The following is a 25,354-nucleotide window of genomic DNA, read 5'->3' on the forward strand; positions in this document are numbered from 1 at the left end:
TTAAAAAAAAAAATCAGGACAGGAAAATTTATCAGAGTAAATTAAATATAACTAAGTTACTGTAATTGACATATGTATTACGTTAAAATGTCACATTTTATAATACTACTATAAACAAAAGAATGCAAAAAATTAGTTTATCCTAAAAGTATGGTGTTTGTAATATACTCTAGTTGTGATCAAAGCATAGAATAAAGATTCCTCTTTCTTAACTAAGGTTTTCCTAATCTTGGCCAAGTCATTTAAAAGGCTTTTGTAGAACTTACATAGATACAATAGCAACTCTTTTTAAAAATAATATTTTATTGAAGAAAAAAAACTGGTGTGATGATGTTGACGAAATTTTGCAAAAACAGAAAATTTCTCCACCTTATGTGCTAATGTATTTAATTATGCTCTTCATGTCTTGGTCCATAGACTCACATTGATTTGAGATTTTCAGTCATTATAGCTTTTAAAATTTAGAATTGAGAACTTTCCTTTCAAATTCTTTCATAATATGCTTTATAAGGAGCTTTTAATTATTTAGAATATATAGAGACATTGTCTTCAATATGTAAAATGTATATTTGATTAATATATTACTGAATTATGATAAAATTAAACTAATTTATGAGGAACATAAATTTGAGAACTAGTTAACTAAAAGATTAATACTGTATTTCTGTATTATATGACACATTTGGTTAACTTTATTTTTTATTTTAATTCCAGTGTAGTTAATATACAATGTTACATTCATTTCAGATGTACAATATGTTGATTCAACCATTCTGTACATTACTCAGTGCTCATAATGATAAGTGTACTCTTTAATCCCTATCTCCTATTTCACCTCTCCCCCCGATCCCCTCTGGTAAATCATCAGTTTGTTCGTTATAGTTAAGAGTCTGTAGAATTTGATTTGTCTGTGGTTTTTTTTTTCCTTTGTTTTGTTTCTTAAATTCCACATGAGTGAAACCATATGGTATTTGTCTTTCTTTGACTTATTTCACTTAGCAGTATACTCTAGCTCCATCTGTGTTGTTGCAAATGGCAAGATTTCATTCCTTTTTATGGCTAAATAATATTCCGGTGTGTGTGTGTGTGTGTGTGTGTGTGTGTGTGTGTGTTTGTGCATACCACATCTTCTTTATCCATTCATATATCGATGGACAATTGGGCTACTTCCATATTTTGGCTATTTGAAAATAAACATAGGGGTACATATATCCTTTCAAATTGTTTGAGTGTTAAATACTAAGTGTTTTTGTATTCTTTGGATAAATACCCAGTAGTGCAATTACTGGATCATATGGTATTGCTATTTTTAAATTTTCGAGGAACCTTCATACTGTTTTCCAAAGTGGCTGCACCAGTTTGCATTCCACCAGCAGTGCACGAGATTTCCTTTCTCTCCACATCCTACCAACACTTGTTTCTTGTGTTTTTGATTTTAAGCTTTCGGGCAGGTATGAGGTGATATTGTGGTTTTGTTTTGCATTTTCCTAATGATGAGTGATGTTGAACATCTTTTCATGTGTCTGTTGGTCACCCGTATGTCGTCTTTGGAGAAATGTCTATTCATTTCTCTTGCCCATTTTTTAATTGGATTATTTATGTGTCATTTGCAGATATCTTCTCCCATTCGATAGGTTGTCTTTTAGTTTGGTTGATTGTTTCCTTCACTCTTTAGAAGTTTTTATTTTAATGTAGTCCCAATAGTTTACTTTTGCTTTTATTTCTCTTGTCTTGGGAGACCTATTTAGGAAGATGTTGCTACGGCCAGTGTTAAGAGAAGTTATTGCCTGTGCTCTCTTCTAGGATTTTTATGGTTTCAGGTCTCACATTTAGGTCTTTAATCCATCTTGAGTTTATTTTTTTGTATGGTATAAGAAGGTGGTCCAGTTTCATTCTTTTGCATGTAGCTGTCTAGTTTTCCCAGCACCATTTGTTGAAGAGACTTTCTTTTTCCCATTGCATATTCTTGCCTCTTTTGTTGAAGATTAATTGACCGTATAATTGTGGGTTTGTTTCTGGGGCTTTCTATCCTGTTCCTGATCCATTGTGTCTGTTTTTGTGCTAGTACCATAATGTTTTGATTACTATAGCTTTATAGTATAACTTAAAATCTAGAACTGTGATACCTCCAGTTTTGTTTTTCTTTTCAAGGTTGTTTTGGTGGCTAACTCTGGATTATCCAAGGGTTCCTTTTTGGTATTTTCTATACTATACTTAATGTTATTTTTGTAATGAATCAAATAAAATATTTGAAAGATTGAATTTGAAAGATGATAGAAATTGAAGCTCCGAATCAGTTTTTTTGTTGTAAGTTCTTAGCATCGCTTGTAAAGTAATGACAAGAAAGAGAAGTGAATAAAATGAAGTATAAAAATTTTATTTATTTTTACCCATTAATTAAATAGTAGAGTTACTATTGCAGTTTTCTCTATACCAGTCCTTAACATTTTCTTTAGAAGTCTGGTATATCTTGAGTTTGGTCATTATACACAAATGTGGAACTTTAATTTTGCTTCCTAAGGATATTGTCTGTTTCATCTATCATCTAGAATTTTTCTTTTCTAACAAATACTTAAATTTTACCTTTTCAGGAATGGGATATGGAGATAGAACAAGCACATTTTGTGGCACTCCTGAATTTCTTGCCCCAGAAGTATTAACAGAAACATCCTATACAAGGGCTGTAGATTGGTGGGGACTTGGTGTTCTTATATATGAAATGCTCGTTGGTGAGGTAAGCAGTATAAAATAAATGAGAGAGAAATGAGGAAAGATGATTGAAAGAACAAAAGATGTCCTTTATAAATGACTTAATATATCTCCTACATAAGTGGAACTTAAGTTTTATACATATTTATAATATACTAATAATTGTCTGTGATTCTATCTTGTCCTCTACATCTGTAACAAAAACTCAGCTATACGTTGGTCAAAATCTTACCTTCAAAAGGTATTGTAGAATTAAAAGATAAACATTTTTCCCCTCCTGTTTTTTTCAGATTAACTTAAAATAAATTTCTGGGTGGGTGCCTGGGTGGCTCAGTTGGTTAAGTGTCTGATTCTTGGTTTTGGCTTAGGTCATGATCTCAGGATCGTGAGATTGGGTTCCGCATCCGGCTCCACGCTCAGCGTGGAGTCGGCTTAAGATTCTCTCCCCCTCGCTCTGAACCTCCCCCACTCATGCATGCATGTGCTGTCTCACTCTCTCTCTTTCTCACTGAAAAAAATTAATTTCTGGGGATAGCTTCGTTTTATACAGAAATTGTTACCACTTAGGAAATGGTGAGTTATATCTAATCAACAATAATTGGCTAATCTATTTTGTTATAAATTGTTGGAAATGATAAATTGAGTGGAATTGGGAAAGGGTAAATATATAGACAAGTGATTGAAAACTGCTTAGAGGGGCTTGATGATCTTGGGATGCAAAAAATAAAAAAAGAGCTTGGTTCATTGCTTTGCAGTTTTCCCAGCACCAGCAGTCTTCTTTGTACATTCTAGGTGTACAGGTCTAGGAATAAATTAGTAGCTGAATAAATGATTGACCAAATTATTGAATGTCAGAAGTTTCTAAAGTTTTACTCTATATTGTCATTTAATGACACTTGTTCCAAACAAAGGATTTTATTAGTCTATCCAAAAGACAGCCCCTTTGGTATGTCAAATTGGAGTGGATACTTAGAAAAGGAGGAAAAGAAATAGCTAATTAAAAATGTTTACCATGTGCTAGGTACTTTCTTATTTGCTTTATAAATATTAGCTCTGGGGTGCCTGGGTGGCTCAGTCGTTAAGTGTCTACCTTCAGCTCAGGTCATGATCCCAGCGTTCTGGGACTGAGCCCCACATCGGGCTCCCTGCTCGGCGGGAAGCCTGCTTCTCCCTCTCCCACTCCCCCTGCTTGTGTTCCCTCTCTTGTTGCTTTTCTCTCTGTCAAATAAATAAATAAAATCTTTAAAAAATATATATATATATATAAATATTAGCTCATTTAGTTTTTCAGGAAGCTTTAATGAGCTCAATACTAGTCTTATGCCCATTTTAAGGTATATAGATGGAGACACAAAGAAGTCACAGAGCTCTCATGTGGTGGAGCTGGGATTTTTAACTCTGGCTGTCTGGCTTCATAGCCTCTCTAAACCATTATGCTTTGCTACCTCAGGATATGGAATCTACCCAAACTTATTTCTATTCTTAAGACTAGTGATCCAGATCTGAAAATTTTTACCTCTATCTCAAAAAGCTGTTATACAGTGTTTTAGGCTGGAAAGATATATTTTATCCCTAATCCACAATGGTGTTTGCTTTCTAAGAATGCCAGAAGTACTCATAATAGTTGTTTCTATAAGCTCTGACATACTTGAACTCCCCCCCCTTTTTCCCTTTTAAGTAACATTTTTGTTGCTTTGTTTTTTTAAATGTATTATTCATTTATGTATGAGATGTAATTAGGTCACCAAAAATTATATGCTTGCTTAAAATTTATTCCCCATATTAGAGCTGACAGGCAAAAAATGTGAATTTATTACAAAATACTACAGAATTAAGAGCCAGTCGATTCTACCTCCTCCTATCCTGAAGTGACTGGAAAACTTGGCAGTGAACAAATGAGGAAGGTCTTGTTCTGTATTTTTTAAAAGAGCTTCTAATTGATTAACCTGCTAATTACTCTCCCTTCACAGTTTTTTTTATTGCAGTATTCTTTTTCTTTAGCACCTTCGTAAGAGGACAATTGGGAAAAGAACTAAACTTAAAGCTCATAGGTGTACTTTGTAATTTTATAGCATTGGTAAAATGTTAGTAACTTTTGACTGTGATAAAAGTGAGGTTTGGCTAAAGTTTATGTCTAATTTCTCTATTACAAATAATTGAAAACTCACTGGGTATATCATGCATTTTCAAATTTGTTTTTGAGATTTGTATTTGTGTTTGTATGGGTTTTGAGGACTGGAAAGATTCCAGGAATAAACTAACATACTAGCTCCCCTTTCCTAGTGCCAAATGAGAATTAAAATATCAGAGAAGTTTAAAGTAAACTTAGATATTGGAGTTGGACTCCTGACATCTGAAAAAACCATTGAATTCTTTTTATATCTGCTTAAAACACATTTGTTAGCATTCTGTTGTTAGTTCTGTTAGCTTATAATCTATTTGCAGAAACAAGGAACTTTAACGTCTTAATGATATGTGGGTATATCTTCACTATTCAGGGATTTGTAGGGTGACATTTTTTAAATACAGTATTGATCAATGGACAAAGGTGCTTAGTATTACCACTTGAAATTCTGATTGAGAATCCTTGTGAAATAGAATTTTCCTCTCATTTGCTGCTGTCTCTATCCCAGAAAGAAATTATATTATCCCACATAGTAGATATTTCATTTATCTATTTGATTTATCTATTTTGAGTGAACAAATGAACAAACTAAGGTTTTGATAACTGAAAAGTTTGAAATTTCCTTAGATATGAGCAATAAGATTGGCAGCTCAGCTTTAGGAAGTTGGGTTCTAAATTCATTTTCATAGATTCCTCAGGTCAAAGATCCTTCTCTTTCCATTAGTACTGCTTTTTCACTGGCTCTTATTCATTAATAATTTTACAGGAAGCAAGCAGTCAAATCTAATTCATCTCAAATTGTGAGGTAGTAAGTCTTATTTCATAGCCACATTTCAACATGGTTGAGTGTATCCCTTTGTGCATCAAATTGTTACACTGAATGTAATTTAACTACTTTTTTATGACTTAGGGTAATTACTGTCATTGTAAACAACAATTTTAATACTCTGCTTACTGAAATGCCCTAAGACTGGTTCTATATAGGGCTTAAATTAAAAATGCCTAGAAATGTGTGCTTTTAAGTTTAACTTTTGTTGACAGCTGCTGCTTAGTGTAGTCATTATACTTGCGGATCTCTCATTGTGTTTTGCTAATTAATTTGCTATTGACTGAAATTCAAAGCACATCCATATCAGATGTATTCCCACAAACTCTGTGTTTCTGTGGTTACACTTATTGCCATATTTACCCATTTCCTTCTGTCTTTCTACAAGATTGAGCTTCTTGAGGAATGTGTCCATTATCTAAATATTTTTTAGTATCTAGTAGGCACTCAAGATATTGACTGTCAGGCCAAATAAATGAATAAATGAATAAAATGGAATGGAATTAAATTAAATGAAAAATGATATTACATAATATAACCAAATTTGTTATTAAGGTCTGGGAAATAAGGGGCGCCTGGGTGGCTTAGTCGTTAAGCATCTGCCTTTGGCTCAGGTCATGATCCCAGCGTTCTGGGATCGAGCCCCACATAGGGCTCCCTGCTTGGCGGGAAGCCTGCTTCCCCCTCTTCCACACCCCCTGCTTGTGTTCCCTGTCTTGCTGCCTCTCTCTCTGTCAAATAAATAAATAAAATCTAAAAAAAAAAAATCTGGGAAATAAAGTTGAAGAAGATTTCAGTGAGTGTATATGGTGTATCATTTGGTTAATAGATCTGTTGTGTATCTTGTGGCTTCTTGTAGTCCTTGTTTGTTTGGTTTTTTGGTAGTTTGGTTTGTTTTCCTCACTACCTAGTTCTTGGTTGTACTTTGGATAGGTGATAAGATTTTACAGTATTGAAATTCATTTTGGCTGACTCAAAGATATTTCTTCTAGTCTCCCTTTCCTGGTGATGATGAAGAGGAGGTTTTTGACAGTATTGTAAATGATGAAGTAAGGTATCCAAGGTTCTTATCTACAGAAGCCATATCAATAATGAGAAGGGTAAGAATTAATGGTTTATAAACTACTTAAATTTCTTACATTGAAGGACATTTCTCAATTAGAATTTTAGAAGGTGTTTTTCACTTCATAGATGTTGCATGGTTTAGACCAAACAACATCTAAATCTTTGCAGGGTATGAGAACCTTTATCAATGAAGTCACTGCTTTATTTTAACTTTTATACTTTATGTTGTGTTAGCTATTAAGAAGAAATCCTGAGCGGCGCCTTGGAGCCGGTGAGAAAGACGCAGAGGATGTAAAAAAGCACCCATTTTTCCGGGTAAGTGTGAAAGTTTAAAATTTTTTGTGAAACTAGCAGTTAGGTGTAGGAAACTAAACTGGTCATTTTATATTTTGTAATCCAGCTAATTGATTGGAGTGCCCTCATGGACAAAAAAGTCAAGCCGCCATTTGTACCTACCATTAGAGGACGAGAAGATGTTAGTAATTTTGATGATGAATTTACCTCAGAAGCACCTATTCTGACTCCACCTCGAGAACCAAGGATACTTTCAGAAGAGGAGCAAGAAATGTTCAGAGATTTTGACTACATTGCTGATTGGTGTTAAGTTCCGAGACACTGTGAAATCAAGCAAACTGACTCACAAGAAGACCTCTTAACAATAGCAACCCTTCATTTGCTCTCTGTGCCACCAGTAGCTTCTGAGTTTTTTTTTAAACATATGAAGATTTCTTTAAAAGTACTGTTCTAAAACCTTCTTGAAAGTGGCTTCTTAATGTATTTTCAACGTAAATCTGAGCACTGGAAACAGTTTCATGGAGTTTAAGTGGAATGAACATCGGCCATGAAAACCTATCACAAATGAATACTTGTGGATCAATAGTCTATTTAAAAAACAAAAAACAAAACAAAACAAAAACCACGCTTCCACAGTCCCTAGCTATGCCTTAAATGGAAGGAAAATTAATCATTTCACTTCAGTTAGCTATATTTTACAAAAAGAACAAAAGGGCTTGGGATGCTATTACTATTTACACATAGTAATTCTGTTTGAATAAGGCAAATGCTCTTATTTTTTTAATGAAATTATTGTAATATCAAAAAATGTAGTGGTAGTTTCTGCACATTTTTTGGCTTTAAAAAAATGAATTGATGTTTTATAAATTTTCTATATTTATTAGGAGAAAATTTTTATCGCTTTATCTTTACCAACCATGTAACAGCCTCATAGCTTTGCAACAGAGCTACTTGCCAAACGATTTTTTGTTTATTAAACCATGCTGAAACAAACAGGAACAGCTAAGCATCAGCATTTACTTAAAATTTTAAGAATGAGGACTTCTGATTAGCCTGAACCAAGATACTGTATTACCTGTATGCATTCCCAAAGTCTAGACACTTGATATGTTCAATCATATTTTCTTCCAAAATCAGTGAACTAATTACTCTTTTTTTGATATTCATTGTACATTCATCAACCCAGTTTATCTTATTCTTATGTCTACTGTAGAAGGGAACTTTATCTGTTAAAACATAGGGATTATCATTGTATACATGCTGTGAACATGTATATGTGCAAGTTGTAATGTATTCTGTGTTGTAGGTTTATTATTTAATTTCACCACTTCATCACTTTTGTACAGTGGCCAAGCAGACACCTCAAACTCCAGCATTTACGTTAAGTGCATTTGTACATTTTAGGCCACTGGATCCAGATTTTATATTGGCAGTTACTGAGGGCAAAAGCAATATATTGTAACAGAATGTATAAATATTTTTGATAAAACAGTCTATATTTTATAAAAACTATTATAACACTAAAGCTGTACCTCAAAAGTCTCAAAAATAATTTGATCAAATACCTTTTACAACTTTTCAGAGGATCCATTTGTGGCTTTTTTGATGCTCTTATAGGAAAGTCTTTTGGCAAGCCATGACTGTTCCACTTGCCTGGAGTTTTTTGGGTTTTTTGTTGTTAGTTTTTACATTCTTTTCCTCCTATTCTGTGCCTTCACTTTTTTTCCTTAGTTCAATAATAACATCTTTGATTCTGTGTTAGGGTCATTATATCTCAGGAATAGCAAGTTGTTAACTAACCATACTGAATTAACCATTTAATCACAATGATCTTGTGTCTTAAAAATTGTTCAAATTTAAATTCTATGAGAAACATAAGAGCACATTGATTTATAGAAAGTTTATAAATGTTTCAGCCTTGCCTAGGGTGTGTTGGCATGTTTTTGTGTACTCTGAGAACAATTAAAATTGTTCAGAGATAATTCATATTTCCTTCCAAATTAATTATTACCCAAGAATCTTTGGGGGAAAATCTTATAGAAACAGGGAGCAATATGTTTTAAAGTTATTTTAAAATGCCAGTTAACTTCCTTGTTAAAGGACAGTAGAGGATCTTAGCTTAATTGTCTGGCTTTAATTTATACAGTGTTAACACAACATAAAAAAACACTAAATACTTTTGAGGTACAGTCTGCTCACCTTTTCCTGGTTCTCAAATATGCATAGAAAGCAATGTCTAAAATAGGCTTTTAGCATTAAAAACTGACATAGCATTTTGTAACTACACAGTGTACAGAAATGTTTTTTAATTGAAGTCAATCACTAAAAAAAAATTAGAGGGCAGGGTATATCACACAATTAAGCTGAAGAAAGCACTAATATTTTCTGTAGTTTTTAAAATATATATATATATATATTTTAGTCAGATTTTAAAATTTTAAACTCTATAGAGTGTAAATATATTTTGCTATTACTGTATGTGTAAGTGACTGCTCAAGCACTTTGTAAGGAAATTATTAGTATATTTTAGAATGGTACACTATGCATTCAAATGAAATGTGCCTTTATGTCATTCTAAGAAAAAAGTGTTTCGCAGTCATAAATTACCACAAATGCACAAATTAAAGTTTAAATAGATTATAATTTGTAACTTTGGTTTTAAGTATTATTTCCCTTTGGAAGCTTCCTGTTGGTCAAAACATGTATTAGCTCTACTATATTCAAGATCTCAAAGACTGACTTTGCTTAGCTTTCTTGCAAGTGCTTTTTGTCCTGGTAGGGCAAAATCTGATTCAGAGCAAATTGTCCACTTCACTGGTAGTAATGGGAAAAGTTTGCATTTTACTTCTGTAATATCAATAGCATCTTTTACTCAGTGGATATTATAGGATGCCTTATGTGTGCTACACACTGAGGATATAAAGATGAGAAAAAAATCAAAGTCTTAATAAATGAAAAACCGTGTGCATTAAAATGCAAGCACCAGTAATATATGTAGCATTCTCTTGTTTGAGGTTAACTTTATTTTAGGACCTGACCTTTCAGAAAACAGGTAAATGAAAACAGAATGCTAGTCATTTTATAGTCATCTAATTCAAATATTGCAAATGGAGTATTTTAGGAATATAAAATAATCCATGCTATCCCTATAACACAAACTGAGGTCACAATGGAAATTGTCATTATATGTTGAGTAGGTAAAAGCTGCATTATAGATTCCAAATCTAACAAAATTTTTACAGGTGTTGATCCTTCCCAAAGCAACTGAGGGTGAGTATGAAAAGCCCAAAGAACAAATAACAATTCATGGATCATAATCTTAATTAGAATTCTTATTTACCTTCTAGCTATCTTTTGAAATCTAATGCATCTTTGAGATACTGGCCTTATATGTATATAAATATATGTATTTGTAAACATACATATGTAAATATATACATATATAGAGGTAAGTTTTTAAATAACTTCTATAAGTCAGAAATTTTGCGTGATTTCCACTTCTAGTATCATGACTAAGTACCTAAGACCTCCAATAAGACACATAATTTGAGGCACTGCTGGTTTCATTAAAGGTAAGAGTGGTATCCGGCAACCCCTCATCCCAAAACAGACACACTTGAGCATGAATCTGGATAAGCTGGGGCTTTAGCACCTAAAAATTAAGGAGTGTTCAAGCACAAAAATGAGCACTCAAAGGTTGGGATTGGAAGCTGAGTCCAAAGAGTAGGCCAGAGAAGTAGGAAGTTGGAGAGAGAGTAAGAGTCAGAATGGCAAGGAGCTAGCTTTGGAAATGCAGGCATTCAGAAGTGAGTTTGCCAAGGATGGATTACTATAGTAACACCAGGATAACAAACCTTGCAGTAACAGTAGAACTTAAGTTTTGTGTTAAAATCCTCAAGAGGAATGTAAGTTTTAGTTTGCAAGTCACAATTTTTCTTTTTTTTTTTTTTTTTTAAGAATTTATTTATTTATTTGACAGAGACAGCCAGCCAGCGAGAGAGGGAACACAAGCAGGGGGAGTAGGAGAGGAAGAAGCAGGCTCCCAGCGGAGAAGCCTGATGTGGGGCTCGATCCCAGAATGCTGGGATCACACCCTGAGCCGAAGGCAGACGCTTAACGACTGTGCCATCCAGGCGCCCCCGCAAGTCACAGTTTTTCTACCAGTAAAATCAAGTGCCTTCTGAAGAAAGCTTCTCCAGAATGGGAACATAGGACTTCCACAAATTAAGATCAAGTAATACACTGTTAAAGATCACCAAACACATGAGAGAGAGCAAACTAACTTGAATGAGCGCTAACAAAGTAGTAAATTTAGACATCCCCTCCAAAAGATTGCAGATTTTGAATTCTCAGAAACAAAATATAAAGTAGCTGTGTATAAGATGTCTATATACCTAAAATTACCAGGATAAACAAGTAAAATGAAATTTTAAGAAAATTAACCTTTTTAAAACCCAAAAGTGAAAAATGTAATTGGTCAAATTGAAACAGTGTTGGTTAACAGCAGTTGGGACAGCTGAAGAGAGAACCAGAGAACTGAATGATACATCTGAAAAATCAATCCCAAATAGATAAAACAGAAAGGTAAGGGGATGGAAAATATGAAAAGAAGGTTAAGAGATATGGAAAATGGAGTGGAGACCTGAGAGGAAAGAATGGAAGAGAGACAGTATTTGCAAAGATAATGGGCTGCAAATTCCCCAGAGATTAAAAAAATATCCAGGAAGCAGAATATTCTCAATAAAGGATAAATATAAATGTATGCATAGAACCACTGTAGTGAAAAAGTAGATCACCAAAGACAACATCTTGAAACTATCCAGAGGGAAAGGACTAAATTGTCTACAAAAAAAGACTAATAGCTGACTTCTCAATATTAACAGTGAAAGTAGTAAAATATTCTCTTTAGAACATTGGAAAACAAAATGTCAGGCTGGAATTGTGTAGAAAGTGGAATTGTGTAGAAAGTGAAATTAGTTTAAGAGCAAATGAAAGTATTTTTTAAAGGAATGTTTACTCTCGAGGGTCCTACTCTAAGGAAGTGCTTCAAGAAGAAGGAGGGTGATCCCAGAATAATGATCTAAGATCCAAAAAAGCTTATGAAAAAATAAAATGGTAAACACTTAGGTAAATCAAACACAACTCAATAGTTAGTTAACAGGTGACCTGTGTGTTTGCTTTAAGTCAACAAATTCCAGACAGTAAGACAGTTGAGGTAGGGAAGATCAGAGCTGAAGTATTCTGTTGCATTGTTGGGGTGTCAAGGTATTGATTAACATTAGTTAAATGTACATCATAAAATGTCCAGGATATTCATGAAAAGAATATAGTGCACATAAATTTCAAACCAAGAGATAAAATAGTAGAAGTGAGTTCAAATATACCAATAATCCCAATAAATGTAAATGGAATAAACTCACTAGTTAAAAGTAGGGTAATCGATTTTAAAAAGAAAACCTAGCTTTATAACATTAACAAAAAGATACATCTAAAATATAACTATATAGAGAAGTTGAAAGTAAAAGTATGAGGAAAAATAGACAATGCAAAAACAAGCTAAAGCTATGGTAGCTCTGCTTAATATCAAAACCAATGTTAGACCCATCATGAAAAGATATCACCAAGAGTAGGGTGTTTCTACATAATGGTAAAAGATTCAATTTACCAAAAAAAATACTAATTCTAAGCATGTATATGTATTTGATAAAATAGTCCCTAAATACAGACTAAAGCAGAAATTGTTAGAGCTACTAAAAAAATACTTAACATATACCCATCCAGTTGGAAGATCTCAACTTGCATTATTGGACAATAGACTTTTAAAAAAAATTTTTTAAGGTTTTATTTATTTTATTTGACAGAGACAGCCAGCGAGAGAGGGAACACAAGCAGGGGGAGTGGGAGAGGAAGAAGCAGGCTCCCAGCGGAGGAGCCTGACCTGGGGCTCGATCCCAGAACGCCAGGATCACGCCCTGAGCTGAAGGCAGGCGCTTAACGACTGAGCCACCCAGGCGCCTCTGGACAATAGACTTTTTAAAGAGGAAAGATACAGAATGTTTGAACAAAAACAGTAAGCTTGATCCAAAGGTTATTTATAGAATTCTGCATCCAGCAATTAAGAGATTCCACATTCTTTTCAGAATACATGGAACATTTATAAAAACTGAGCCATAAAACAAATCATAGAAAATTACAAAGTATAGTAATACCAATTATGGTTTCTAACTGATTAGAATAGATTTTAATAAATAAATTGGGGAAAAAATGTTAAAATACCCTTTAATGGCTCAGAGAAAGAATGGTGTCATTAAATGCAGCAAAAATGGTTCTTGCAGGGAACTTTGTAAACTAAATGCTTTTTTAGAAAAAGGAAGGTTAAAAATTTATCAAATTGGGGCACCTGGGTAGCTCAGTCATTAAGCGTCTGCNGCCTGGGTAGCTCAGTCATTAAGCATCTGCCTTTGGCTCAGGGCGTGATCCCAGCGTTATGGGATCGAGCCCCACATCGGGCTCCTCTGCTGNACCTGGGTAGCTCAGTCATTAAGCGTCTGCCTTTGGCTCAGGGCGTGATCCCAGCGTTATGGGATCGAGCCCCACATTGGGCTCCTCTGCTGGGAGCCTGCTGATTCCTCTCCCACTCCCCCTGCTTGTCTCTCTCTCACTGGCTGTCTCTGTGTCAAATAAATAAATAAAATCTTNGGAGCCTGCTGATTGCTCTCCCACTCCCCCTGCTTGTCTCTCTCTCACTGGCTGTCTCTGTGTCAAATAAATAAATAAAATCTTAAAAAAAATTATCAAATTGCTTGGCTTCAGAAGTCAGAAAAAGAACAGAATAACTGAAAGTAAACAATAGAAAAAGCAGTATAATAGGAACAAGCCAAAACTTATTCCTTGAAAATTCTAACAAAATACACATAGCTCTGAAAATATGAAAAATGAGAGTAGGTATAAATGCTATTATAAACGAAAGAATATATACAAGCAAAGATTTTTGTAAGTAAAAAATACTATCAATATATGCAAATAAATATGAAAAAAGAGATAATATGAAAAACATACTAATCCAGGAAGAAGTTAAAGAGTGAATAATCTCATCACTTAAAGAAATAAAGCAGAAAATAAAAGTCAACAAAGAATACGCTGGATCCAGATTGTTTTACAAGTGAATTCTTCTAAACTTTCAAAGAAGAAATTATTTCAAGCATATAGAAAGTTCTTGATAACGGGAAAAAGTTATAGTTCCTAACTCATTCTGTGAAGTCACTATAAGCTAGAAAACAAAATATTACAAGGAGAATATGTTACTGGCAAGTTTCACTCAAGAACACTGGTAAAAGAATACTAAACAAAATACTACCAAATCAGATGCAGTGATGTATAAAAATGACACTATAAAATGGGCTTATGCTCATAATGCAAGGTTGGCTTGATGCTAGAAAATCTGTGATTGTCATTTGCCATATTAACAGATTAAAGGAGAAAAAGTAATAGATTTAGAAAAAGCTGATTACATTTCTGCCTTTAAAGGGGGTTGGGGGATCCTTAAACTGATAAATGGTATCCATATTAAAACAACAACAAAACTAAAATAAATGCCATCATCCCATATGAGGAAACACTGAAAATATCCCCTTTAAAATTGGGTAATAGGACTAAAATGCCTGTCATTACTATTACTTCTCAACATTGAACTGTGCTATTCTCAGAACTATAGGGATTAAAAGAAGGAAGCAAAATGGTTATTTGCAGATGATATAATTGTCTACCTGGAAAACTCAAAAGACTACAATTTACTGGCAATCCTAGTTTACGCAAGATGCTTGTTAATAAGATGAAAATACAGAAGCCAGTGACGTGTACACACCATCATCAAGCAATTGGAATACATAATATTTTTAAGACAACTTCTTCAATAGCAACAAAATTAAGTTACATAGAAATCAATCTAACAAGATGTGCAAGACGTGTAAAAAAAGTTCTTGGCTAAGAGACATTAAAGAAGATAAGTAAATATAGACAAATCCTGTGTGGTGTCAGTTCTCAAAATGCTCTGCAGGTTCGATGCGACTCCAATCAGAATCCCGGTGATTTTTTGTGAAACTTCATAAGCTCATCTAAAATTTATATAGAAGAGCCAAAAATAAAGGGTAGCTAAATTTCTGAATACAAAGAGGAGAGGGGATTTGCCCCACCAGACACTAAGAGTTATAAAGGTGTAGCAATTACTGAAGTATTGATACATGTCACAAATGGAACAGTAGAGAGTCAAGAACAGACCCACACATATCTGAAATTTTGATTAATGAAAGAAACAATATAATAAGTCGGTGGAGAAAAAAAATGTTTCCTGAATAGAAGTAGGAAAATGGTCTATCCATGTGGAAAGGGAAAAAAATTTAGTTTCTCATACCATACATAAATATTTCAAATGAATTAAAATGAATATCAAAAGTAAAACTTTAAAACATTAAGCATACATAGGAAAAGAGCACAAAAGTGTAAGAAAAACTGGTGAATTTATCATAAAATTAGGAACTACTTTTTACCAGAAGACCTCAGAAAGTGAAAAGACAAGGCACAAAGTGAAAGATCATTTACATCTCACATAACAGAGAAAAGATGATAGCTAATATATTAAAAATTCCTAAAACTCAAGAAGGAAAATAGGGGCGCCTGGGTGGCACAGCGGTTAAGCATCTGCCTTCGGCTCAGGGTGTGATCCTGGTGTTCTGGGATCAAGCCCCACATCAGGCTCCTCTGCTATAAGCCTGCTTCTTCCTCTCCCACTCCCCCTGCTTGTGTTCCCTCTCTCGCTGGCTGTCTCTATCTCTGTCAAATAAATAAATAAAATCTTTAAAAAAAAAAAAAAGGAAAATAATAGAAAAGTTCAAAAGATAATGAACAGATGTTTCACATGGACAGTGAACATACCCAATCTAAATAGTAATCAGAAACTACAAATCAGGACAGATACAGCTTGCACACATTCAATTGGTAAAAATTTTAAATTCTGACAAGTGGTAGAGGTGGAGTGGAACAATGAGATTCCATATAAATTGCTGTCGAAGTATAAAGAAATACAGCCACTTGGGAAAAATAATTTGGTATTATCTTGTAAAGTTGGGTGTTTACATACTTTGTTACCTAGCAATTCCACCTAAGTACTATATCCTAAAGGAATTCTTTATACATATGTACAAGAGTCATGAACAAGAATGCTCATAGCACTGTCTGTAATACCAAAAACTGGAAACAACCCAGATGCTCATTAATGGAAGAGAATGGTTTAATAAAATGCTTTATATTTTATAATATATGTGGTGTATGTTTAAACCACGAAATATTATAGAGCAATGAAAAGCAGCTAAAAAGAACAATATGAAACAAACTATGAAAGAAGCTAAAAAAGAAGAAACTGTGCATCATGATACTATTTTTAAAAGTTAAACACTAAGCCAAACCAAATATAAAGGTGATAAAACGTGTTGTTTTCTTAAGCAAGGGAATGTCAAAAATTGAAATAGTGATTATCTGATGGGGAGGCAGAAGAATATGGTAATGGTAGAATACAGTGGGGAGTTGGGGCTGAGAAATTATATTTCTAATAAGTTCTCAGGTACTACTGATGCTTCTGATCTGGGTATAAAAGTGTCAGTGAATTTTAAAAGATCAGATTTTTAAAAAATCACTTTGATAATATCTACAATCCAAACACAAAACGNGTTTTAAAAAATCACTTTGATAATAATATCTACAATCCAAACACAAAACGTGTTTATGTGGAAATTGTTTTCTTGTAGCAGTTTGTTGCTAAAGNTTTTTAAAAAATCACTTTGATAATATCTACAATCCAAACACAAAACGTGTTTATGTGGAAATTGTTTTCTTGTAGCAGTTTGTTGCTAAAGCAATAAAAATGAGACTAAGGATTTCAGCCTGCTGATAATATTAAGTCACAAGGAGGCAAAGCTATTCACATAGTAAGGGAAAGTCCAGGAAATAGACAAAACTTATTACCTATCCATTATATGTGATCTGCTTGAAAAGTACATAAATAGTTATTCTTGCTGAAGTCAGCAAGAGAGTTAAAGTCATAAAGGGGATAATCAAACTAAGGTACTCATGTTTTTAGTCATTGCTCACTCTAAGAACATGTTCCTTCTTTTGTGAAGCAGTCGGTGCCGAAAGAGATATACAGTNAAACAGGTTCCTTCTTTTGTGAAGCAGTCGGTGCCGAAAGAGATATACAGTAACACTTAATTCAGCAGCATTTGAAGTAGCTCACGATATACAAATCTTACAGCTAAAGTTTAGTTGAATTTTGTAATCAACACTTAAAAATTAAGCAAAGCAAGAATGCATGTAATCGTAATTTTCCTTGAAAATTATTTAACTTATTAAAGTACAGCCAATTTTGACTGGCCTCTTATCAGAATGTGGGAAGTTTGAAATTTCATTTTCCAACCACAGGCACACATTTGCTGTTTGTGTCTTCTAACCACAAGTTTAATATATTTTTTACCTTCCTCAAAGTCTTGTAACAAGCTTAGCTCATCACATTATGGCATACTGGATCATTTGATGCCATAGCTTGACAGTTTTCCTTTTTTAAATTTATTTTTACTGAGACATAATTGACATAGCATCATGTAAGTTTAAAATGTACAATGTTTTGATATTTATATATCGCAATATGATTACCACTGTACCACTAGCAAATACCTTGCACTTAACAAATGACTTTAAGGTCATCTGTGTTGTTCCAAATGGCAGGTTTCCTTCTTTCTCATGGCTGAGTAATACTCCACTGTGTATAGATAGATAGATACATACATACATAGGTAGGTAGATAGATTAGATATAGATATATAAATAGATATACATACTACATCTTCATCCATTGATGGACAGTTAAGATTATTTTCGTATCTTGACCATTGTAATGTTGCAATAAACGAGGGGTGATATATCTCTTTGATACCCTGTTTTCATTTCCATTGGATATGGACTTAAGTGACGAAAATCCAATCAGGTATATTTTAAAGATCTAATTGGTTTTATTAATCAATTCGTGAATCAGGCAGCATTCTCAAAGTAGGGGGGAGCAATGAAGGGCTGTAGAAAAGGAGAGGTTTTTAAAGGCAGGGCAAGAAAGTCCTAAACAGAAAAAAAGGATTATTTTGGGTGAGGTCCCCTTACTTTGGGGACAGTCAGATCTTATTCGATGGGTTACCTCATCTTCTTTTGGGAGATGGAGAGGGCCCCTGTGACAGATCAGCTTATTGGTGCTGACCAGAATATTCCTGACTGGTTGACTAAGACTACATTTCTGAAGGAGGTTGAAACTGCAATTAGGGTAGTTATTTTTCTTTCTTTTTTTTTTTTTTTAAAGATTTTATTGATTTATTTGACAGAGATAGAGACAGTCAGTGAGAGAGGGAACACAAGCAGGGGGAGTGGGAGAGGAAGAAGCAGGCTCCCAGCAGAGGAGCCTGACGTGGGGCTCGATCCCGGAACGCCGGGATCACGCCCTGAGCTGAAGGCAGACGCTCAACCGCTGTGCCACCCAGGCGCCCCTGCAATTAGGGTAGTTATTAAGCTCCAGTTTGGTGACTTGGCCTAGCATTAAGTATCTCCATTTGGGGCCTCTGTTTTTCTTTCCAACAGTACCAAGGAATGGAATGGTTAGATCATATGGTATTTCTATCTTTAATTTTTTAAGAAACTTAAACACTCTCATAATGGCTGAACCAATTTACATTCCCACCAACAGTGCACAGGGGCTCCCCTTTCTCCATATCCTTGCCAACATTTGTTATCTCTTGTCTTTATGATAGCCATTCTAGGTGTGAGTGATATCTCACTGTGGTTTTGATATGCATTTTCCTGATGAGTGATGTTGAGCATCTTTTCACATGTCTGTTGGCCATATGTTTGTCTTTAGAAAAAATGTCTATTTAGTTACTCTGCCCATTTTTAATTGAATATCTAATACATGGCTTTTATATAAATATATCTAATGTATATATTAGATATAAGTCTAATATATCTACCATATATCTAATATACGGTTTGCAAATATTTCTTCTCATTCTGTAGGTTACCTTTTATTTCTTCTGCTGCATAGAAACCTTAATTTGACATAGGCCCACTTGTTGATTTTTGATTTGTTGTTTGTGCTTTGGTGTCATATCTAAAAACTAATTGCCCAGAGACCAACGTCAAGGAGCTTCTTCCCTACATTTTCTTCTAGAAGTTTTGCTGTATCAGATCTTATGTTTTTAGTCTTTAATCCAGTTCGAGTCAATTTTTGTGAGTGGTGTAGGATAAGAGTCCAATTTCACTTTTCTGCATGTGGTTGTCCAGTTTTCTTAATACCATTTATTAAAGAGGCTCTCCCTGTTGAGTGTTCTTGGTTTCCTTTGCCAAATAGTAGTTGACCACAAGTGCACAGGTTTATTCCTGGACTCTCCATTCTGTTCCATCGGTCTTTGTGGTGTGTGTTTGTTTTTCGTGCTAGTACCGTACTATTTTAATTACTTACTGTAGCTTTGTAGTAGTATACAGTTGACCCTTGAACAACGCTGATTTGAACTGTGTGGGCACTTAATATACAGATTTTTTTCAATAAACACAGAACAATTCTATAAATTTATTTTCTCTTATGATTTTCTTAACATTTTCTTTTCTCTGTTTTATTGTAAGAATACACTATATAATACATACAACATACACAATATATGTTAATCAACTGTCTATGTTATCAGCAAGGCTTCCAGCCAACAGTAAGTTAGTAGTAAAGTTTGAGGGAAGTCAAAAATTATGTGTGGATTTTATGGGGTGCCTGGGTGGCACAGCAGTTAAGCATCTGCCTTCGGCTCAGGGCCTGATCCTGGCATTGTGGGATCGAGCCCCACATCAGTCTCCTCTGCTGGGAGCCTGCTTCTTCCTCTCCCACTCCCCCTGCTTGTGTTCCCTCTCTCTCTGGCTGTCTCTCTCTCTGTCAGATAAATAAATAAAATCTTAAAAAAAAATTATGTGTGGATTTTCGACCACACAGGGGTCAGCACCCCTAACCCTGCATGGTTCAAGGGTCAGCTATAGTTTGAGATCAGAAAGAGTGACACCTCTGGTTTTGTTCATTCTCAGGATTACTTTGGCTTTTTCAGGTCTTTTGTGGTTCCATACAAATTTTAGGATTGTTATTTCTTTTTTTTTTCTTTTTTCTTTTTCTTTTTTTTTTTCAATGTAGGCTCAACACCCAGTGTGGGGCTTGAACTCACAACCCTGAGATCAAGAGTCGCATGCTCTACTGACTGAGCCAGCTAGGCGCCCCAAGATTGTTATTTCTGTGAAATATGCCACTGGAAATTGATAGGGATTGCATTGAATCTGTAGATGGCTTTAGGTAATGTGGACATTTTAACATCAATAATTCTTTCAATCCATGAACACAGGATATCTTTCCATTTGTATATGTCTCCCTCAATTTCTTTCATCAAAGTGTTATAGTTTTCATTGCAAAGATCTTCCACTTCCTTTATTAAATTAGTTCCTAAATATTTTATTGTCCTTGATGCTATTGTGAATGGGATGTTTTTCCTCATTTCAGATCTTTCATTATTAATGTATAAGAAATGCAGCTGATTTCTGTATGTTGATTTTATCCTGCAACCTTACTGAATTCATTGATTAGTTCCAACAGTTTTTTGGTTGAGCCCTTAGCATTTTCTTTATACAAGATCCTATTATCTGCAAATAACAATTTTACCTGTTCCTTTCCAATTTGGATGCCTTTTTTATTTCTTGCCTGATGTTTTTCTCATTCTAATTTTGATTGCTTGCTGATGTTGTTGTAGCCCTATTTCTTTATCCATGGGAGACAAATAATGTCTCTGTCAAAGGAGTCAGTTTGTCCTCCAGCATTGGAATACATTGCTGTTTTTCAAATTGAGCATAGGTTTAAGTGATGGGCTTGCATTTAGGAACTGTGTTGTACATCCCCCCCCAAAATGTGTGTGTGCATATGTTTATTGACATGTAGATAAATCTCAAGTATTTAAGTACTAGAATCACTTAGTACAGTGAGATGTACACACTGTGAAAGGCATGCAAAATGGAGGCCAGCCAAGGGACTGTAAGCTTGGCTCTCTTATGCTCACTCTGAAAGAGAGAATCATTAACAGATAGAATAATATAGATAGATAGATAGATAGATAGATAGATAGATAGATAGATAGATAGAGCGAGCAAGAATAGACTTAAGCAAAATGAGTTATAAACTTTAAGTTATCTCTCTTGTGTGCCTATGCATACCAAGTAGGTATACTTACATTTATGTAAATTAAATACGCCTTTGGTATTTTTAAGGTAATACTAATTATGTGGAATAATTTGTAAAATATCCCTTCTCCCTTCAAACAGTCAACATTGTGTATTTCCTAATCATGAACATACACAAGCAGAAAACTTCTTAGTTGGTGCATATATATGCATGTGTTCTATTACTTTCTAAGGAGGGAGGACATACTAGGTGCAGTATCTGTGCATTCTCTGCATAACCACTGTACGTTCTTCTGGTTTATAGATGCTCATGTAACCCAGGGCTCTGTTCTCAGCCCCTTCCCTTTTTTGTTGATACAGTCATCTAGCCTGAAGACTTGAAATACAATTCATATCTCACTAACTCAGAAATCATACTTCTAGTCCCAAGTCTTCCAGGAAATTGAGGAATATATGTCCAGTTGCCTATGTGACTTTTTCACATTTAGGCATGGATGGCCTGGAGACAGATCAAATTTAAGATGGTTAACACGGAGTGTTGACTCCCCCTTCCTACTTTTGTTCTATTACCGCTCTAGTTCAAGCTGTTATCATCTTGCCCCTAGGCCTCTTAACATCTGGTCTCTCAGCTTTCATTTTGTCTACCTATAGTCTACTGCCCCATACAGCAAAGTTCTCTTTTAAAAATGCAAACCCTCCACTGATTTCTCACCCCATTCATTATAAAATGTCAGTCCTTTTACCCTGGCTGCAAAAGCATGAGGTGGTTTGGGCCTTTACAAGGCATGATGTGGTCCAAACTACCTCTCAATCTTGCCTCATTTAACACTGGCCGTTTCACTCCCCTCTTGCCAAAATGACTTCCTTTTTAGGCTGTAAACACGCTAAGATCTTTCCTAACTTAGGGCTTTTCCCCTAACTGTTCTCTGTTCCTGAAATGCTGTTTCTCCTAATTCTTGCATGGCTATGTTTTGACATTCAGATTTCAGCTTTAATGTCACCTCTTCAGATTGATAAAGGCTCCAATTTATTACCCTGAAAATGTACCAAAAGAATCAAGCATCCATCTGTCTTTCCTGTACCATTTTATATTTCAGGGTAACCAAATACTGATACAGGGAGAGTTCTTTTTTTGTATAGAAGAGTCTTTGCCAATGAATGAAGAAACAAATTCAGGATTTGGAAATTATCTTTTTGCAGCTCCTATTGAAATATGAATCTTAGCAACAATGTATGAACTTTGATCCTAATTTGGATAAAAAAGTATATAATTTTGAGACCAAATGAGTAGCCATGAGACTGCATATCACATGATAGTTTAGTTGGGTATGCTAACTGTGGCTCTGTGGGGTTTTGGGGGGGGTTTGATTGTTTAAACTCTACCCCCAACATGAGCCCAGAGATCAAGAATCACACGTTCCGTTGACTGAACCAGCCAGGCACCTCAAGGTTATATGTTTTTTTGAAATTCCCTCTCAGTAGATACTGAACTCTTTATGGATGAAATGATAAGATTTCTGGAATTTGCTTTAAAATACTTTTGAAAAAAAATGGTAAGAGAGTAGATAAAACAAGAATTGCGTAATGTTACTAATTGACTAAGCTAGGTGATGGGTAGCAGAGGAATATTATAGTATTCTCTCTGTTTTGAGTATGTTTGAAAGTTTTCATAATAAAAAGCTTTTAAAAACATCTCAGAGAGTCCTTTTCCTATCACTTATTTAAAAGTAACTATATATTCAGTCACTATCATGTTTTAGTTGTTTGTACTTATAATAATCCAATTTTTTTTCTCATTTATTTATGTATTTGTTTTTCCATCTAGAATGAGAGCACAGGCCTTGCCTTGTTCAACACTATGTCCCCAGCATGCAAAATACTTCCAGATACTATTGGTTGGTGTATAGTATTTGCCGAACGAATGAGTTAGATGTGGAACTGAAAAAGGAGGTAATTTCAGATCAACTAAAATAGAATGATTTTATATAGCATTTAGTTGTCATATACTGCTTGCTATCTTAAATTTTTTTAATGAAAATTCAAGCCTGACCTGGGAAAAATCCAAGTAAGTTAAGGGAGGATTGAAGGATACTTATCAGGCACCTTTTATTTTCATGAGAGTGTTTGAGTTTGTTTGATGCTATCATAAAGTGTATATTTTGGAATTATTTAATGTTGCTTTTGTTATTCAAGGTGAAAAATGTTATATGTTATCCTTATCAGTAAAATAAGAATATTCTATCATGGCCTTTTAAAAGTTGTCATTTGAGATGATACTCCATGTTGGAGACCTTTGAAATGATGCCTGTGAAGAAAAGAGCAGTCTGAATTACAGTGGGCATGACTGTCTTAAACTGGAAGTTATTTCTAGCATAGTTAATTAATAACACCTTAGATAAATTAAAACAATATATATGTATTCTGTAATTAGTTTTGTAATTACCCATGTTGAGATGTCCGAGTCTAGAGTACAGGAAGGGAACTGGGCTGGAGATGTAAGCATCATTGGATGGTAGCTAAAATCACAGTAGTAGATGAGGTCATCCAAGGTGGTGTAGATAAAAGGACCAATCCAGGACAAAAGGGATGAGTAGAAGAGGAACACTCCACATGGAACTGAAAGTAGTAGCCAGAGGTAGGAAGGCAAATAAAGTGCTATCATGGAAGCCAAGGGAAGGAGTGTTTCAAAGAGGAGAAAATGGACAAAAATATCAAATATTAATCAGTTAAGATGAGGTCTAAGATGTTTCTACCTGCTTTAGCAGTACAGATATTATCGAGACCATGATGAGAGTAGTCCTACTGATGTGTCCAGGATTGAAATTAGCCGTCAATGTTTTATGGTGGGGAGGGGAGGGAATCTTTTAAGAAGTTTGGCTATGAATGTCAAGAAAGTGCCAGGGATTGAGAAGATTGGGACATAGAAGTGATTGCAATGTGTTCACATGTGGATAGGAAGGAGCCAGTGAAGAGGGTTGCCAACATGTTTGTAACTCCCACAGGATCCATGCAGTCTAGGCCTCCAGGGTTCATAATATCCATCTTCTCTCATCCCAGAGATGGAACTACACCCAATGACCTTAAATGCTAATCATCTTCCAGATTTTGCTAAAGTAAAACATTAATCTTTTTCTGATCAATCTTGCCCTAAATAGAATTAATCAAATCCTCATTTGTGCCCCCCACCATAACCTGTAAAGACTCATCATACTTTTTTGCATTCATTTATTTTTTTAAGGATTTATTTATTTATTTATTTAGAGAGTATGCATGAGTGGGGGGAGGGGAAGAGGGCAAGAGAGAGAATCTCAAGCAGACTCCATGCTGAACGCAGAGCCCAACTCAGGGCTTGATCTCACGACCCTGAAATCACGACCTGAGCCTAAATTAAGAGTCAGACACTTAACCAACTGAACCACTCAGGCACCCCATTGAATTTATTTATTTATATATCTCTTTTCTCCAGACACGTTTATTCATCTTAGATGCCAAGTGCACAGCACTGTGGCTGACACCATAGGTGTTTAATAAATACTAATATAGCCTATATTAAGTAATAACCTTCATTTTTAAAATGAAGTATTCTGTGTGATAATACTGGATCTTCATAGCAATCCCATGAAAAAGCACTGTAAGTATTCTCATATTTGAAATAAGGAACCAGAGGCTTGAGAGAGTTAACTTGTGCAAAGCACACATTTAGTTAGGAGAGCCAGGACTCAAATCCCGTCTGTTAGCAAGATTCATGCTCTTATGCTCTCCATACTTAACAAGTAAGTGAATGAATGGGAATAAAGGAATTCAGAAGAAAAAAAATTCCACAAGTGAACCCCTACACCTGGCAAACATAACATACTCAGAGGATCTGATTGTTCAATAAATACTTTTTGTTTGGGGAAAAAAAGGGGGGGGACAATTATAAAACTGCAATTAAGTGTAAACTTCCAGGCTGTCAACCACGGGAGCTCCCTTATTCTTCCTTTCTAGAAAACAGAAAGGATTCACATCTGTCCTCTCTCTTCGTTCATCTGTGAACACACTGTCCAAGAGCT

General features: G+C 34.8%; 1 protein-coding gene and 1 long non-coding RNA gene across 6 annotated transcripts in view; both read left to right on the top strand.

The window, feature by feature from the left end:
* Positions 1-9,669, top strand: part of PKN2 (protein kinase N2) — a 131,585-nt gene extending 121,916 nt beyond the window's left edge. For both annotated transcript variants that reach the window (XM_002917667.4, XM_034653822.1), the window contains 4 exons: positions 2,592-2,734; positions 6,653-6,760; positions 6,960-7,040; positions 7,126-9,669. In XM_002917667.4, the coding sequence (XP_002917713.1) occupies positions 2,592-2,734; positions 6,653-6,760; positions 6,960-7,040; positions 7,126-7,329 (536 nt within the window). In that variant the 3' untranslated portion in view covers positions 7,330-9,669. The remainder of the gene's footprint in view (positions 1-2,591; positions 2,735-6,652; positions 6,761-6,959; positions 7,041-7,125) is intronic.
* A 1,366-nt stretch (positions 9,670-11,035) lies between these two features.
* Positions 11,036-25,354, top strand: part of LOC105236942 — a 34,777-nt gene continuing 20,458 nt past the window's right edge. For 3 of the 4 annotated variants that reach the window (XR_002142359.2, XR_004623298.1, XR_002142358.2), the window contains exons 1-2: positions 20,002-20,427; positions 23,128-23,252. This is a non-coding gene — a long non-coding RNA (uncharacterized LOC105236942). Of the gene's footprint in view, positions 11,254-20,001; positions 20,428-23,127; positions 23,253-25,354 lie in introns of those variants that run through there. The other variant, XR_004623297.1, reaches the window with a different exon arrangement.

The sequence above is a fragment of the Ailuropoda melanoleuca genome, chromosome 2 (genome assembly GCF_002007445.2).
Source record: "Ailuropoda melanoleuca isolate Jingjing chromosome 2, ASM200744v2, whole genome shotgun sequence".
Classification (NCBI taxonomy): domain Eukaryota; kingdom Metazoa; phylum Chordata; class Mammalia; order Carnivora; family Ursidae; genus Ailuropoda; species Ailuropoda melanoleuca.